Source organism: Somniosus microcephalus, chromosome 25, assembly GCF_052327205.1.
Source record: "Somniosus microcephalus isolate GS21.2 chromosome 25, FLI_Smic_1.0, whole genome shotgun sequence".
Taxonomy (NCBI): Eukaryota; Metazoa; Chordata; class Chondrichthyes; order Squaliformes; family Somniosidae; genus Somniosus; species Somniosus microcephalus.
Genome location: NC_141011.1, coordinates 32,220,194 through 32,235,973, shown reverse-complemented (window position 1 = coordinate 32,235,973; position 15,780 = coordinate 32,220,194). Strand labels below are relative to the sequence as shown.

Here is a 15,780-nt window from a genome sequence, read left to right as displayed (position 1 = left end):
TAGCTGCCTTTGCAAAGAGGCAGAAACATAGAAAATTAGGAGCAGGAGTAGGCCATTCGGCCCTTCGAGCCTGCTCCGCCATTCAATATGATCATGGCTGATCCTCTAATTTAATACCATATTCCCGCTCTCTCCCCATACCCCTTGATGCCTTTTGTGTCTAGAAATCTATCTATCTCCTTCTTAGGTATATTCAGTAACTTTGCCTCCACAGCCTTCTGTGGCGAATTAAGAAGTGACGAGCAAAAATTAAGTGAACATCAGAAAATACGTTCTGGAAGTCCCTGCCCCAAATTAATATTTAACTGATGCTCCTGCATGCTTGAAATTGTGCGTGACATAATATGGACCCAGAACCAGCATTATGAATTGGAAAATCCAGACTCTGGTATTCTGTGAACGATTTGATCATCTGTCGATCTCTGTCCTCTTATAGCCATCAATCCCTTCCCTAAGAGGATGGTGCAGACAACCGAGAGAGAGAGGCCAGCATCAGATCCACCAGCCATTTACCGTTAAGGCTGAGCGAACAGCTTGTGCGACTGACTGACAAAGCTACTATTCTGATACTAACCAACGCCTCCCCGTAGTAATCAGGAGTAATTTCTAACACTGTGAGCATTGATTTTGTTTTAGCTGTCTGGGTGGAAATTATCTTAAAGTGCAGCTGTTGCGATTGATGCCAGCTGATCTCGTGACCCCCCGCACTGCCTGAATCAAAGAGGTCACAGGGAGCTTGCTGGTTTACTGTAAACAGCAGAGACAAGGGACAGGGATGACGTAATGCACTCAGGCATTCTAATCCAATCCTGGGCACTGGGAAAAAACCAAATGAAAAGGACTACGAATGTGTGGTGCCTTGTTTAGAATCTACTTGGTTCAATGTGGGATAAGGCAATTAATGCACATAAACTTACCTTAGAAACCACCAGCAAAGGAGTCTATGATGGGCCGTGTAGTGAGTGGAACAGTTTCTGTATCTGACAAACACATTTTATTCCGAGTTGATAACTGGAGGATTCATCACCGAAAGAGCACAGGGAGAGGGGAAGAGAATTCTTATTTTTTTGACACAGTAGGTTGTTGGGACATGGAATGTCCCACCAGAAAAAGTGAGGGAGGCAGAGTCCATAGTAGCTTTTAAAAAGGAAGTGGATAAATATCTGAAAAAGAAAACAAAAAGGCCAGGGAAAAGGTAGTAACGGTCTCGGTCTTTCAAAGAGCTGGCACAACTGCAATGGGCAGGACGGCCTCCTCCTGCGCTGCAAGATTCTTTGACTGAATCTACGGTTGTGCACAAGCAGCTATTCTCGAGCAGTGTTCGATCCAATAATATGCTCAGCCTTCCAATGGGTGATTGATATTCCAGTCAGATTCTATAGCAAGGGCCCACATTGAAAAGCCTGTCAGCGTAATGCAAAGAGGTTGTGCATTGCTCACCCGCTAGGCTCCTTTACATAGGATGACACAGAATTTACACCACAGAAGTGGGCCGTTCGGCTACTTGTGGGGGGAGCCCAAAACTGGGGGGTCATAATTATAAGATAGTCACTACCAACGCTCCCTTTCCCGCGCAACCGGCTCACCGGCTTTTAAATGGAGAAAAACCGTGCATGTGCAGTCTTTTGAATGGGCCGCGCAGCCCCTTAAAGGAGCCGCGCACCCAAAAAAAAAATTAAAGGGAACATTGGTCACTACTAAATCCAATAGGGAATTCAGGATAAACTTCTTTACCCAGAGAGTGGTGAGAATGGAGTAGTTGAGGCGAACAGCATGCATGCATTAAGGGGAAGCTAGATAAGCGCACGAGGGAGAAAGGAATAGAAGGACACGCTGATAGAGTTAGATGAAGGTGGAAGCGGAAACACTCAATGTTTTCAAGGGGAGGCTGAATAGGCACTTGAGGGAAATAAACTTGCAGGGCTACGGGGATAGAGCGGGGGAATGGGACTGACTGGATTGCGCTACAGCGAGCCGGCACGGATTCAATGGGCCGAATGGCCTCCTTCTGTGCCGTTATGACTCTATGAAGTAGGGTGGGAAGCTCGTGTGAAGCATAAACTCCAGCACAGAGCAGTTGGGCCGAATGGCTTGTTTCTGTGCTGTACATTCTATGTAATTTCCCCATCTCCTGTCCCTGACGTACCGATTGGAAAGCGAGGTGCAAGGTTGCTTTAAAAGTACAAGCTGCCATTCATAATGGCCCTGAACAATCCCGCAGCATGCCCGCAGAGTGGTGGTGACATCACCATGCAGGCTGGAGGTGGCTGCTCACGCTATTCAGCTTCCCTTTCATTTCCGTGGAAAACAAGAGCACTTTCCCTTCTGAATAGCGATCACCAGGCAGCAGCCCTTTCATTTGTGTGCACTGCAAGCACGTCTCAGAGTCCATACAACAGCAAAACAGCAGCCACACAAAGAATTTTCACAGGAGCACATCAAAGGATAGAGAGCTTCCTGAAATGAGAAATTACTAATAGAACAAGATCCACTCGCTTCTTTAGAAAATATTTTGCCTCCTTTTTACCCCCGCTGGTAACGCCCTCCCCTTTTTTTTTGCTTGTTAATTGACAATATTGATAAACTACACAATCCAATCTAAAAGGGATCATTTTGCTCCAGGTGAGACCTGGAGTTCGTATGTTTAATGAAGGGAAAGATTTCAAAGCATCACTTCAGCAGTTAATACAGTGACTAATACAAAGAGGTTTTCTGCCTGAGAGTATGTTTGTATTGGCCATTAGCACATGTGACTGGAGGATGTACAGGACCAGAAAGGGCCGTGTAGTCCATAGAATTAAATTGTGTCTACAGCACAGAAACAGGCCGTTCGACCCAACTGGTCCAAGCCGGTGTTTAAACTCCGCACGAGTCTCCTCCCATCCTTCTTCATCTAATCCTATCAGCATATCCTTCTATTCCCTTCTCCCTCGTGTGTTTATCTAGCTTCCCCTTAAATGCATCGATGCTACTCGCCTCAACTACTCCCTTGTGGTAGCGAGTTCCACATTCTCACCACTCTTTGGTTAAAGATATAAGGCCAGTTGGCTCCTTGGAAAGTGTCACACTATATGCTCCATCTCTTATGCCCATCAATAGCTGCTTTTACCACTAAACTATCCCACTCCCTCTTGAAGTTTCCAACACGATCCACCTCCACTCCCTCCCTGGACAGTCTGATCCACACATTCACCAATTATTCTTGTTTTGCCGGCAAACAGACGTCTTCATTTCTATCCCCACTTCCAGATCAAAATAGCGTCACATCTGTCGGAAACGTCTCACTCCGCCGGCACTTGCTTTTCTGCACAATGGAACAACAAGACGTCTTTTCTCAGCAAGAGTCTGATTGCGACAGTAGGTTAGAGTTTGCCTGCACATGTGGGGCCTGGTCCCCAAGTTGGGCTTGACTCAATTTTCATTGAGCCGTTTTCTACAGGTATTACACAACCCAGGGCTGCATTACTGAACCTTCAACATTTCTACTGATTAAGAGGGTCTGCGAAGTGTTAAAGGATCATGATTTGCAGGCGTACCATGAATGGCTAGTTAAAAATAAAGACTTGCATTTATATAGCACCTTTCACGACCACCGGACGTCTCAACGTGGCAGCCAATTTGCGCACAGCAAGCTCCCACAAACAGCAATGTGATAATGTTTCTATGTTTTATGTTAATGCCCAGATAATCTGTTTTTGTTATGTTGGTTGAGGGATAAATATTGGCCAGGACACCGGGGAGAACTCCCCTGCTCTTCTTCGAAATAGTGCCATGGGATCTTTTACGTCCACCTGAGAGAGCAGACAGGGCCTCGGTTTAACGTCCCATCCGAGAAATGGCACCTTCGACAGTGCAGCACTCCCTCAGCACTGCACTGGAGTGTCAGCCTAACTTTATGTGCTCAAGTCTCTGGAGTGGGACTTGAACCCACAACCTTCTAGCTCAGAGGCGAGTGTGCTACCCACTGAGCCCCACAGCTGACACTTCTAATGAGTTACTCCTAATGAGATCAGATTATCAGGGATCACACACTTCAAAAATATTTGTTCCCACATTAGGAGATTGGAAGTAACGATGGGAATTTCTCCCATTTTGTTTTGGGGAAAAAACAGGCACGATGGGCCGAATGGCCTCTTTCCGTGCTGTATCATTCTATGATTCGATGAACATCTAACCCATTATAATTTTAATGCATATAATAAAAGCTTGTAAGTTGTGAGGGCAAATAACACTGCAGTCATTTGGATCGGATTAATGTTTTGATGTACATCAGTATCAGTAAATCACACCGGGCTGCAATGCATGGTAAAAGAACAGTAGCTCCTATTTGTATACTAGTTGATGGACTGTAAAATGTAGCCTCAACTACTCTTTGGGTTACAAGGAGAGTTTCATTTTATCTTAAAAGGCAGAGAGTGCTAACTGTTTAAACATTATCACAGTACAAAACTTCTAAATATAATGATGAAGGTACTCACTAATCTCAATCCCGAGCAGTGACTCCCTCTCCTGTAATTTCCACAAACCTACCTCAAACATAAGTGTGTGCAGTTACTTTAAGAGGACATTTTTTTCCTTCTTAAGACACTGTTTTTCTCTCTCAATCCCTGCCCGACCACTCCCCGTCAGATCTCGGGTCCAGCAAGAACCTGAAGCTGCCAGGATGTGAATTTAGGTTCTGAGTTAAATGGACCAACAGGTCTAAGAGCCGTCACTGAGGGAGAAGGTGGGCCATGACCCCCCAACCCCGGTCCTACTATGAATACCACTGCTTTGGGCCAACAGTTGGTATTAGATTTCATGATACACATTACAAAATAAGATAAATAACCACCCAGTGTTCAACCACCTAAATAAATAAAAATACACCAGAGTTATAAAACATTACTGAATAGCTTTGGAACGTTCCTCCTGAGTGCCTGATGGGAGCAGGATGGTTAGTTCAGTCCTTTGGCTGCAATGTTGCTCAGTCCCAGTCACATACAATAGAATTCAGCTTATCATCAGCAGAACGGCTTTGTCAACCGAGTCTCTCCTATTCCGCATCAAGGCTGGTGACTGTAAACTCAGCACGCAATGACCTGCTTGGACCATTGATGGCAAATAAGTTTGCTGGTTTTGCCAGTTATGGTGCAATTAATAAACGAAGGTTGTCTCTTTTATTCTTTTCAACTGCAGGGGCTTTTAGGTCCTTAGCCTTTCACAAAATCCTCCATCGAATCCCCACCACCTCCCCCCATCCTTAACAAATTTAGCATTTATAGGACATATATCAGTTGGCACAAGTGATGCTTGACCTCTGACTAAGGCTGGACAGGTACCAAGCCATCTGCGTCACTTCCTGAAGGCCTGTAAAAGAAACACAGTGCACCACACTGAGTGTTGGGAACCACATAGCACCACCCACTGTAGGTGCCACAAGAATACTGGCCCAATGTCTCGGTGAGAGATTGTAACATTTGTACAGCCAAGTCCAGCTGCTAATCACTCCCAATGACCCCGCCCCCTCTCCTCCAACCTCCTCAAGGCTGCCGCCAACAAAATACACTGATCTTGAAACATGCGATACTGTGACCCCGATACTAACGGGGAACCGGGGAGGGTGCAGAGGAGGCCAAAATCGGCCAAAGAACACGGCAAGGCCGGGGACGTGGAGGCCCTGCTGATCTTAGTGGCAGGGCCTCATTAACATATTGTAGGGCCGCCTCTCGCCTGGCAGCCGGCCAAATAGACAGCCTGGCCGGCAGGTGGGAGGGAAGAGGCCGCAGCCTGGGACCTTTGGGGACGGTCCCTGGCATTGGGAAGGGGGGGGACGGTCCCTGGAATTGGGAAGGGAGCAACAGCACCAGGCAGTGATCGGGAGAGCTTGGGGGGAGGGGGGCGTGGTGGGGAGAGGCCTCTGATCAGGAGGGCTGGGGGAAGCTGGTGATAGGGAGGGGGTGAGGGACGTTTCACATCATGAGGGGTGGGAGTGGGGAGGCCAAAGGGTTCCGTAAGGGGCCTGGGGTCGCACTCCTGATCCTCCATCTTTCGGATGAGATGTTAAACCGAGGCCCCGTCTGCTCTCTCAGGTGGACGTAAGAGATCCCATGGCACTATTTCGAAGAAGAGCAGGGGAGTTCTCCCCGGTGTCCTGGCCGATATTTATCCCTCAACTAACATCACTAAAAAAAACAGGTTATCTGGTCATTATCACATTGTTGTTTGAGGGAGCCTGCTGTGTGCAAATTGGCTGCCGCGTTTCCTACATTAAAACAGTGACTACACTCCAAAAAAAAAGTACTTCATTGGCTGTAAAGTGCTTTGAGACGTCCGGTGGTCGTAAAAGGCGCTATATAAATGCAAGTCTTTCTTTCTTTTCTTGCCCACAAGAAGTGGTAAAAGAGCCACATACCTTGGGGAGCCGGCAGGTCCCACCCCGGATCCGCTGCCGGGAATCCCACAGCTTGGGCCTCCCTCACAATTAATAGTAAATTTAAGTCACGGCACCGATGATGTCATCATGCCGTGACTTTGGTATGTTAATTAGGTTTTGTGGGAGCATCGTCCATGGCCTAACTTCTGCACTTTCAAATTTATAAAGGAGTGGGAATGGGGTCGGGATGCCCGATCCTGATATTTTAACCACTCCCCCCGCGACCTTCTCTCGCCGATCAGGGAGTTGGTGGAAGATAACGTCGAGGCCTATGAATCCAGAATGTTCAACAATGCCTCCAAACTCATTGTGTTATTGCATGTTCCTGTAAATGACGTGAAAGTAGCATGTACAACTGCAGCCATAGGGCTCGATTTTGTCAATGGGGAGCTTTTGGAGGCTGGACTCCCACTTTTTGGGTTGTAGTCCCGCCTCCGTCGACTTGTGGCCAACCCACGCTACTTTCCCTTGACTGACCTTGTTAAGCCCGCCCAGCGGGCTCAGCAGGCCAGTTAAGGGACACCTGGTTACTGGTGACGTCAGCGATTGACATTTCATCTGTCGAGAGCTTTTGACAGATGAAAAATCAGCGTTTGACAGTTCTGTGAAGCTGACAATCTGTCTTCTAACATGAGTCCTTCTACTCAGACTCAGTTAGAGATCTCTCCAGACCAGAAAGCAGAGGCTGCAGCTTTTGACAGTTCAGCGGCCATTCTGCTATCTGTGCCGTTGAGCTGAGGGACTCCCGAGAACTGAAGGAAGGAAGCCTGCAGGAGAAAGTAAAGGTAAGTAAAACTTATTAAAACACTTTACACTTACCTCACACACTTACCTCTGCACACATGCACCCATCACTCACCTGCACAACGGACATCTCGACCCCTCCAACCCCTGCAGACCGACGGTCCACCTCGCTAACCTGGCGTGGTTTGGAGCCGTCGGACAGCCCACACTTCAGGGCTAAAAATAGGGATTAGGCAAAAAACTGCCTGTTAACGACCTGTTAACAGGCAGTTAATTGGCACTAATCTCCTTCCCGCCTCGGGGAGGCGGCTCCCAGCACATTTTGGGTACCCGCCTCCTGGGACATTGGCACGGAGGCGGGTTGGGGGCGGGATGGGTTCCTGCCCCCCGATTCTGCAATTTTCCCACCACTCCCGCCTCCAAACCCACCTCCTCGGGGCTTGGAAAATCAAGCCCATAGTGTTGAATTCAGAAAAGAATGGGCCGTAATTTCCGATCGGAGGCTTCCCGCGTGTCAAGAGCATTTTTGACAGATCAGAAATGCGCTTCAAATGTCTGAAACCGGCATTTCCGATGTTCCTACGGGTGGGTACGCAGCCCGTACACATCCGTAGGGATCGGATTATCCGGGCCAATGATTTTAAAAGAAGTTTGAAAGCCCGAGGGAATGGCGACCCCGGCCTGATTATTGCAACTGGCTTCGCTTCCCACAGGCACAGGTTCGAAAGTTCATTCTGAAAGCTGAAAGAGAATTGTTTTTGGAAAGGCGTGCGAAAAGGACATGCTGGCCGATAGCTGCCGCACCTCTCTGACTAAGATGCAGCATCGCGACAAGACAAGCGATGGAAAACTAGAACTGGATGTGGCAAGAGGGCAGGGGAGCTCTCCCTGTGTCCTGGCCAATAGTCATCCCTCAGCCAACATCACTAAAACTGACCATGAAGCTCATCGCTGTTTGTGGGAGCTTGCTGTGCGCAATTTTGGCTGCCGCCTTTCCTACATTCTTCTTCTTCTTCGGAACCGAGGAAGACTTGCTTCCACACTAAAAATGAGTTCTCAGGTGACTGATGAGTCCAATGCGGGACCTACAGTCTCTGTCACAGGTGGGGCAGTACTGCTCCCCGATTATCAAAATCCACGACAAGGCCTTGGACAACGTGGACCACTTTCCATACCTCGGGAGCATACTGTCAACAAAGGCAGACGTCGATGACGAAGTCCAACACTGCCTTCAGTGTGCCAGTGCAGCCTTCAGTCGCCTGAGGAAGAGAGTGTTTGAAGACCAGGACCTCAAACCCAGCACTAAGCTCATGATCTACAGAGCAGCAGTGATACCCGCCCTGCTGTATGCCTCAGAGACATGGACCATGTACAGCAAGCACCTCAAAGCACTGGAGAGGTACCACCAACGCTGCCTCCGCAAGATCCTGCAAATCCATTGGCAGGATAGGCGCACCAACGTCAGTGTTCTCGCTCAGGCCAACATCCCCAGCATCGAAGCTTTGACCACGCTCGATCAGTTCCGATGGACAGGCCACATCATCCACATGCCCGATACGAGACTCCCAAAACAAGCGCTCTACGCGGAGCTCCGGCACGGCGAGAGCCCCAGGTGGGCAGAGGAAACGCTTCAAGGACACCCTCAAAGCCTCCTTGAAAAAGTGCAACATCCCCACCGACACCTGGGAATCCCTGACCCAAGACCGCACAAAGTGGAGGAGAAGCATCCGGGAAGGCGCCGAACACCTCGAGTCTCTTCGCTGGGAGCAAGCGGAAGCCAAGCGCAAACAGCGGAAGGAGCGCACGTCAACCCAAGCACCCCACCCACCCGCCCCTTCAACCACCATCTGCATTACAACAGTGGCTACGCTTCAAAAAGTACTTCATTGGCAATAAAGCGCTTTGGGGCCTCCTGGGGTCGTGAAAGGCATGATAGAAATGCAGGGTCATTCTTCCTTTTATTTCTTTCAATTGTTCAAAATTGGCGTACAATTCAATAGAGCCAACTCTGTAGAATCGCTGCGATTGTGTAGTATGTATTACATTCTCGCCCACCTGTAAAGGTGGATGACCTTTGACACATGACTCACCATCTCCAAGATCAGCTTTCATTGGTTAACTAATCTGTGGGTTCAGATGACTGCTATAAACGGCCCCCGGCCCTCACTTTCAAAGCTCCATGACATCACCTAAACCCTTGGTTAGGTTACTGCCGTGTAACCTACCCCAAGTAGCCATTATTTTCTAATCACATCTTCGCTTTTTTTTTCTAATTTAAAAAGGGCTGCCTTGCTTCAACCCTAGCTGCAGAACGCCCCTCACCCGGATAATTACAGGGCCCCTCCTATAACTGCATCGCTCGACTGCGTTCTTGTCCTTTAGCACGTAGGCAATACAACCTGCAGCACTCAAAGCATTGCCTCACAGCTGTCAGGGCAGCTTACATGTTCTCTTGGGTTCGATTCGGTCTCGGTAGATAAACCCCGAACAGCCACATGTTGACACTTCCACGTTCTCAGTCTGAGTTAGGATCCAGCCTGGACTTCTGCCTCAGTTCTTCCCGGTATGCAAATAACATAAAAAATACTCTCAGCGTTTTCCAACCAGGATTGTCAATTTAAAGTGGCTTTCAGATGTGGGAAAACATTAGTGCATGTGGACTGTTAAGTACATTGAGTCGAGGCTCTTGGAACTCATTCACTGAAGGCTCATTTCTCAGAGAAAGGCAACCATTGTCTCTTCACCATGGGCTGGATTCAAACTGGCTCCAAGAGGCAAATGAACAGTGTTTTAATGCATTGCCCCTACTCAGTCCTGCCAACATGAAACTAAAACAGTTCTTTTCTTATGTAATAAAAGATTTTTAAAAGAAAAGAGTGGTGTACTTTGATTGACAAATGCAGTGCTCTGCACAGAATCTGCCGTACAGATCAGGAGTGGCCTAGATTCAATCGTGGTGTGAGCACAGCTATTTCTTCTCAGGCCAGGTGATGGTAAAGATAAGGGAGAGAAAGAAAAATCAGCAGTGTGTGAGCATGTCAAGTGAGAGGAGGATCGGGCTCAGTTGTGATGGCCCTCATGCTCAAATAGCCTGCTGGCACTCACAGTCAGGGAACACAGATGAAGAATGAGCACTGGAGAGATGTACTAGAGAGCAGCCAGGCCCTGTATCCCAACAAAGAGTCAGCATGGATAGGAGAGGAGTGAATCGGGAGGAAGAGCTAACAGGAACACAATTTGATTAAACGATTTTGTAATCTTTAAACAAAGGTGGGAAATATGAACTATGATATGAAGGTTTTAATTCTAAAACAATTCACAATTTTCTCTGCAGTTTACATACAAAAGGAACATTATATCTCCGAGCAGGGAACTGTGCCCGTATCAGCCAGTTAATTGTACAGATCTCGTCCCTGGAAACAAGTCAGTAACGTCATTGTGGGGCAAGCTTCTCTGATAAAAAATGTCAATGTTTTGACTCACTGAATTGAACCAAGTGATTGTGGCTTCCTCCTTAATGGAGTCCGCCCTGACAAACGTGGATTTGGTTTTTTTTCTGAATCTTTATTTCATTCCGACGTCGCCACAGCAGAAGACTGCCAGTTATTCCAAAAGGGGAGAAGCTCCTATTAGCAAACGAGCAGCCCAGTTCACGCACATAGCGGCCTGACCAATGATCCTTTTTTTTTTGCCACGACTCTGTGTTTTTGTAACGTGTTTCTGTAAGTCCCTTGGAGCGGGTTTGCTGATGATTCTCCAAGAGGCCATAAGGTACAGGTCTCTCACATATCACAGAAGTACTTGGAGCATTCGGGGGAGGTTGAGTTACACTCAGGGAAGACTGTGCTATTAAAGGGTGTTACAGTCTAAGAATAACATCTCTGCAGTTGAAGATGTTATTCTTATTCTTAGCATAGGTGCCTTTAAGGGGATGCTAGATAAGTACATGAGAAAGAAAGGAATAGGAGGCTATGCTGATAGGGTGAGAGAAAGTAGGGTGGGAGGAGGCTCGTGTGGAGCACAACCACTGGCAGAGACCAGTTGTGACAAATGGCCTGTTTCTGTGCTGTTAATCTATGTAATTGTACCACAACCCATTTAACCTATTCACTGAGCAATTCAATCTAAATGGAAATTGAAAACACTAGATATATTTTTTTCATACAAAGTTACTTTTTTAAAAAGTTACTTTTTAAAAATTAATTTGTGCTGTGAAATGGAACATTTCAATTTTGGACACCAGTATCAGTATCAAGCACTCCCAGGACAGACCTAGCACGGTTAGATTGAGAGTTAATCCTCGCCTGCCCTACGCCAACAATGTGCCCTAACCTCAAAACTAAGAGAATTTGCTACTGTAGCAGTGTGACATTCTTCCACATCATGTGGTCTCTCTGACTAAGGTTGTAAATTGAGTGCCAGATAGAGGTGGTTTTGAGTTAGGACACAACGCTCACTGAGGACGGGATAGAGGTTGCCAAACTCATTTCACACAAGACTTTCACAACCAGACAGAACTTTGAGCCCAACGGTCTTGGCTGAATTTGAATCCTATAAATGAAAGACCAGTGTCGGCACCCAGTACACCACCAGGTCCCCTGTACTGTGATTAGATTTCTAAAATGAGCGGTTGGTGGGTTGATAATTCATCTGTGCAATTCTGAATTGTCGTCCACATGCATAAAGCTGAACACATTCAAATTAACAGGCTCAATTTTAGAATCACGCTGTGAGTTGAGCAGTTTGCAAGATGTTTGAATAAAATGTACCTGTTTTTCTGTACCAATTGGATTCACAGGACCATTTTTGGAAAGTAAATCAACTTAAGCTTCCGCAGTGACTAAGATGATAAATACACTGCCTGGCGTGGAACTAAACAGCACAGCCGAGAAGGTCCCAAGTCCGTGCTGAGTTAGCTGATTTCACCTGGTTGGCAACAGAGATCTTATAGTTGGCAGCAGTGCCCCTGTACTCTGGAGGTAACACAAGTCAATCAGGCTCCTTGTTCCCAATCACTATCCTGTGACGTGTGCTGGAAGGCGCATGTGTGGACATCCCAGGGAGAGGACTGCTCTGCTCATTATGTACTGCAAAATGGTAAAAGCGTTCTTCATGAATGCTTTTGAGGAGAGGGTCAGGTTTAGCTGTGGTGCCCTCAACGATTGAATAGGCGGCTGATACTCATTATCTGGGCTCGTACATGAAGAATGGCCACTTTGGTGAGTTACCAGATGGGTGGCCAGCAATCATGGGACTGTACCCCTTGGCAAGGAGACAGCGCTTCTAGACAGGGAAGGGAAGGTGAAAAAAGTAAATCAGTTTTAGTTTAAGGTCAGTCTCTGATTAAAATGCAGAACGTGTTGTGTAAGTTTGAGGTTCCAGTGGAGCAGTTGGATTTGTGTGTACACAGTAGCTCACCTTGTCCAGCTTTGCTTCGATTTCCACGACATCAGTCTCCACCTCCTCAATTGTCGCCCTGCAATAAAAGCAAAAATGTTAACAACTGATTCAGCAACAGAGGCCCATCAACATCGAGCCATTTCACAAAAGGATTTCGCTTTCAGCTTACTGTATCAAAACAACAGCTTTTAAACATTTATTTCAATCCGACATTAAGTCTTGATGATGCTGGTGTACTGAATTCAAGTTGGTCAACATCCACAAAAATGATATACACCTATTTTTATGCAAATAAGATTTTTTTTCTACATACTGTACAGTACAGTAGAATCTGCTGAAACTGAGGAGCGGAGGATCTATGAGGGACTTAAGGGAGGGAGCGATTTTATAATTTTTGGATAGGAGCAGCCCCATAAGCACCAAATAAGGATGAATCATCCGCTTGTGTTTTCTACCTGCGTTGCATCCCCTTTTACTCACACCTACTTTCTGTTATAGAGGGAGATGGGCTCTAAAAGTTCCAATTTGGGCCCAATGTCATTGTGTTTGGGCTTCCTCCACATGGTGCGTTCTGATATTCTTTACGAAGCACTGACCATTAAAGTGCGCAACTGTAAGCCTTCCCCCCGTTCCCTGAAGCGGTTTGAGATCTATAAGAAAATGAATGCACAGTCCCGCGTGTTTCTCTGCACACAACTGTGCAAAAGCCTTTGTGGCCCTGCGGATTTGCCCTCAGTTCAGCAGCAGCACGCTGACAGACTGCAAGGTGCAACGGCAGAGATATCCAATCCCCGCGAGGGCTGTCCCGGAGCGGGCCACCGCACTGGTACTCAGATGTCAACACCGAGGAAGTGTTATGATTGAACTCTGTGATCAAAAGGAGAGGTCAGTTGCAGACTCATTGTGTTTACTTTAAGAATGAGATACATTATATTAGGTTACATTTTTAAAACCAAAGGGGCTAGGAATTCCTCCAGTTAGCAAAAAAAGGGGCATATTTACAATGTTACAAGAAATAGCGAATAGAGGAAACCTTTACTAACATGGTGACCGAAGGCATTCTTACCCCCAAGTGAGTGACACTTTGCAAGTCTACTTGGTGAAACTTTAGATGCATGCAGTAGGAGATCCCACAGAGAACATACCGCACTTTACAGCAGTCTGTAACTGTTAGACAAGCAGTTGAATACACTGCAACTCTGTTGCCCAATTGCCATGAAGCCTCAACTCCACCTTTGTGCTGTTTACCCTGAGGGAACCTTCCAAGGACCAATTTTAACCCTGCGTGTCCGCAGTATAACTGTACACGGTCGTCTGTATGTCTGTCCCTCTGCGTTCGTGAATGTCACGTCACATGTCAATGTACCATTATACATCCAGAAATTAGTGAAATATTTGCCGCTCTGACTGGTCTCATATACAGTGTGATTTATCCAGATATATAAACACGCAGACAGCAATTAAATTCCCCAAAGTGAAGTGGGTACAAAACCCCCCTAATGGCCTGATCGCCTCTGTCAGTGGTACAGAGATGTTTGGATTGCCCACCATGGTAACTGGTACTTCCCAATGCCACTTTTCCACTGATGCAATGTGGTTTCAGGTGTGGATCAATGTGGAAGAGAAGACCTCAGGAGCCAGGTCCTGATCTAATTTCCGAGTGCATTGAAAGAAGGAAGACTTGCATTTCTATAGCGCCGTTCACGACCCCAGGATGTCCCAAAGCGCTTTACAGCCAATGAAGTACTTTTTGAAGTGTAGTCACTGTTGTAAATTTGCCAGCCAGACAGCAAATTTGCGCACAGCAAGCTCCCACAAACAGCAATGTGATAATGACCAGATAATCCGTTTTTTAGTGATGTTGATTGAGGGATAAATATTGGCCAGGACACCGGAGATAACTCCTCTGCTCTTTTTTTGAAATAGTCCCATGTGATCTTTTACGTCCACTCGAGAGAGAGAGAGAGAGCAGACGGGGCCTCATTAAACCATCACGGCTTAACGTCTCATCCAAAAGACGGCACCTCCGACAGTGCAGCACTCCTTCAGCACTGCACTGGAGTGCCAGCCTAGAATTTTGTGCTCAAGTCCCTGGAGTGGGACTTGAACCCACAACCTTCTGACTCAGAGGCGAGTGTGCTACCCACTGAGCCACAGCCGACACCAAAACAGTGAGTTCCCTTCCAGAAGCCTGCTGCACACTGGCTTAAGCTCCCCACAGGGTGGAGTATAACTTAATTCCTGTATGAAACCGGATGTTAGCAGTACCCAGGCAATCTGTTGGGCACTACAGCAACCCAATCAACTGGCATGGGTACTTTAGAAACTTACTTTTCAACGTTTGTAGCATTAGGAGGAAGCGATACTCTGCAATCTTAGCAATACGCCCAATATTAAAAATTAACCAGCCAGGCAGCAAAGCTCCACATGTGTATCCAAGCACAACACAGTTGCTGCCAGCTAGTTGCAGCCATGGCATGCAAATATAGTTATTGGCATCTTGGTGGATGCAGCCAATCAAGCATTGCTAACCGGTGCTCACCCTGGCCTGTGCTTTCTTCAGTAGCACTATGTAAGCCATGCCAGGCTGTGGTTGAACTGGTTCAGAACTATCCGGCAAAAGAGCCAGGTCTTCATCATCTGAAAATGAGAGCTAGGCCATTTAGGAGGGAAATCAGGAAGCACCTTTTTCCACACAAAGGGCAGCACAAAGCTGGAATTCTCTTCCCCAAAAGGTGGTGGATGCTGAGGGACAATTGGAGCTTTCATGACTGAGATCGATGGATTTTTGTTAGACGGGGTGTCCAAGAGATATGGAGCTAAAATGGAGTTGAGTCACAGATCAGCCATGATCTCATTGATTGGTGGAACAAGCTCGAGGGGCTGAATGACCTCCTCCTGTTCCTATGTTCAGCCTTGTATGCACCATTGAGCCTGCCGCCACAACCGACCTTGAAATTCAGGAGTTTCGTGTGTACTAATCGTCTGCCAAATTACGGCCTGGTCACCACTATCTGCAGACGCGAGTGTGGAGCCGGGTTTGGGGGGGGGGGGGCGGGGATAGTGCACCTTTAATCCCCACCTGCCTGTCATCCCTTCAGGGATCCTCCTCTTCGCCCCAGTGAGTCACATTTTTTAAAATATTCGTTCATGGGATGTGGGCGTCACTGGCAAGGCCCAGCATTTATTGCCCATCCTTAATTGCCCTCGAGAAGGTGGTG

At 47.1% G+C, this 15,780-nt stretch overlaps 1 protein-coding gene across 1 annotated transcript in view; it reads right to left on the bottom strand.

Annotated features, from left to right (window-relative positions):
• LOC147100641 (arf-GAP with coiled-coil, ANK repeat and PH domain-containing protein 3-like) overlaps positions 1 to 15,780 on the bottom strand; it is a 378,922-nt gene that overhangs the window by 184,967 nt on the left and 178,175 nt on the right. The window contains exon 2 of the mRNA XM_085967110.1: positions 12,578 to 12,635. Within this exon, the coding sequence (XP_085823236.1) occupies positions 12,578 to 12,635 (58 nt within the window). The remainder of the gene's footprint in view (positions 1 to 12,577; positions 12,636 to 15,780) is intronic.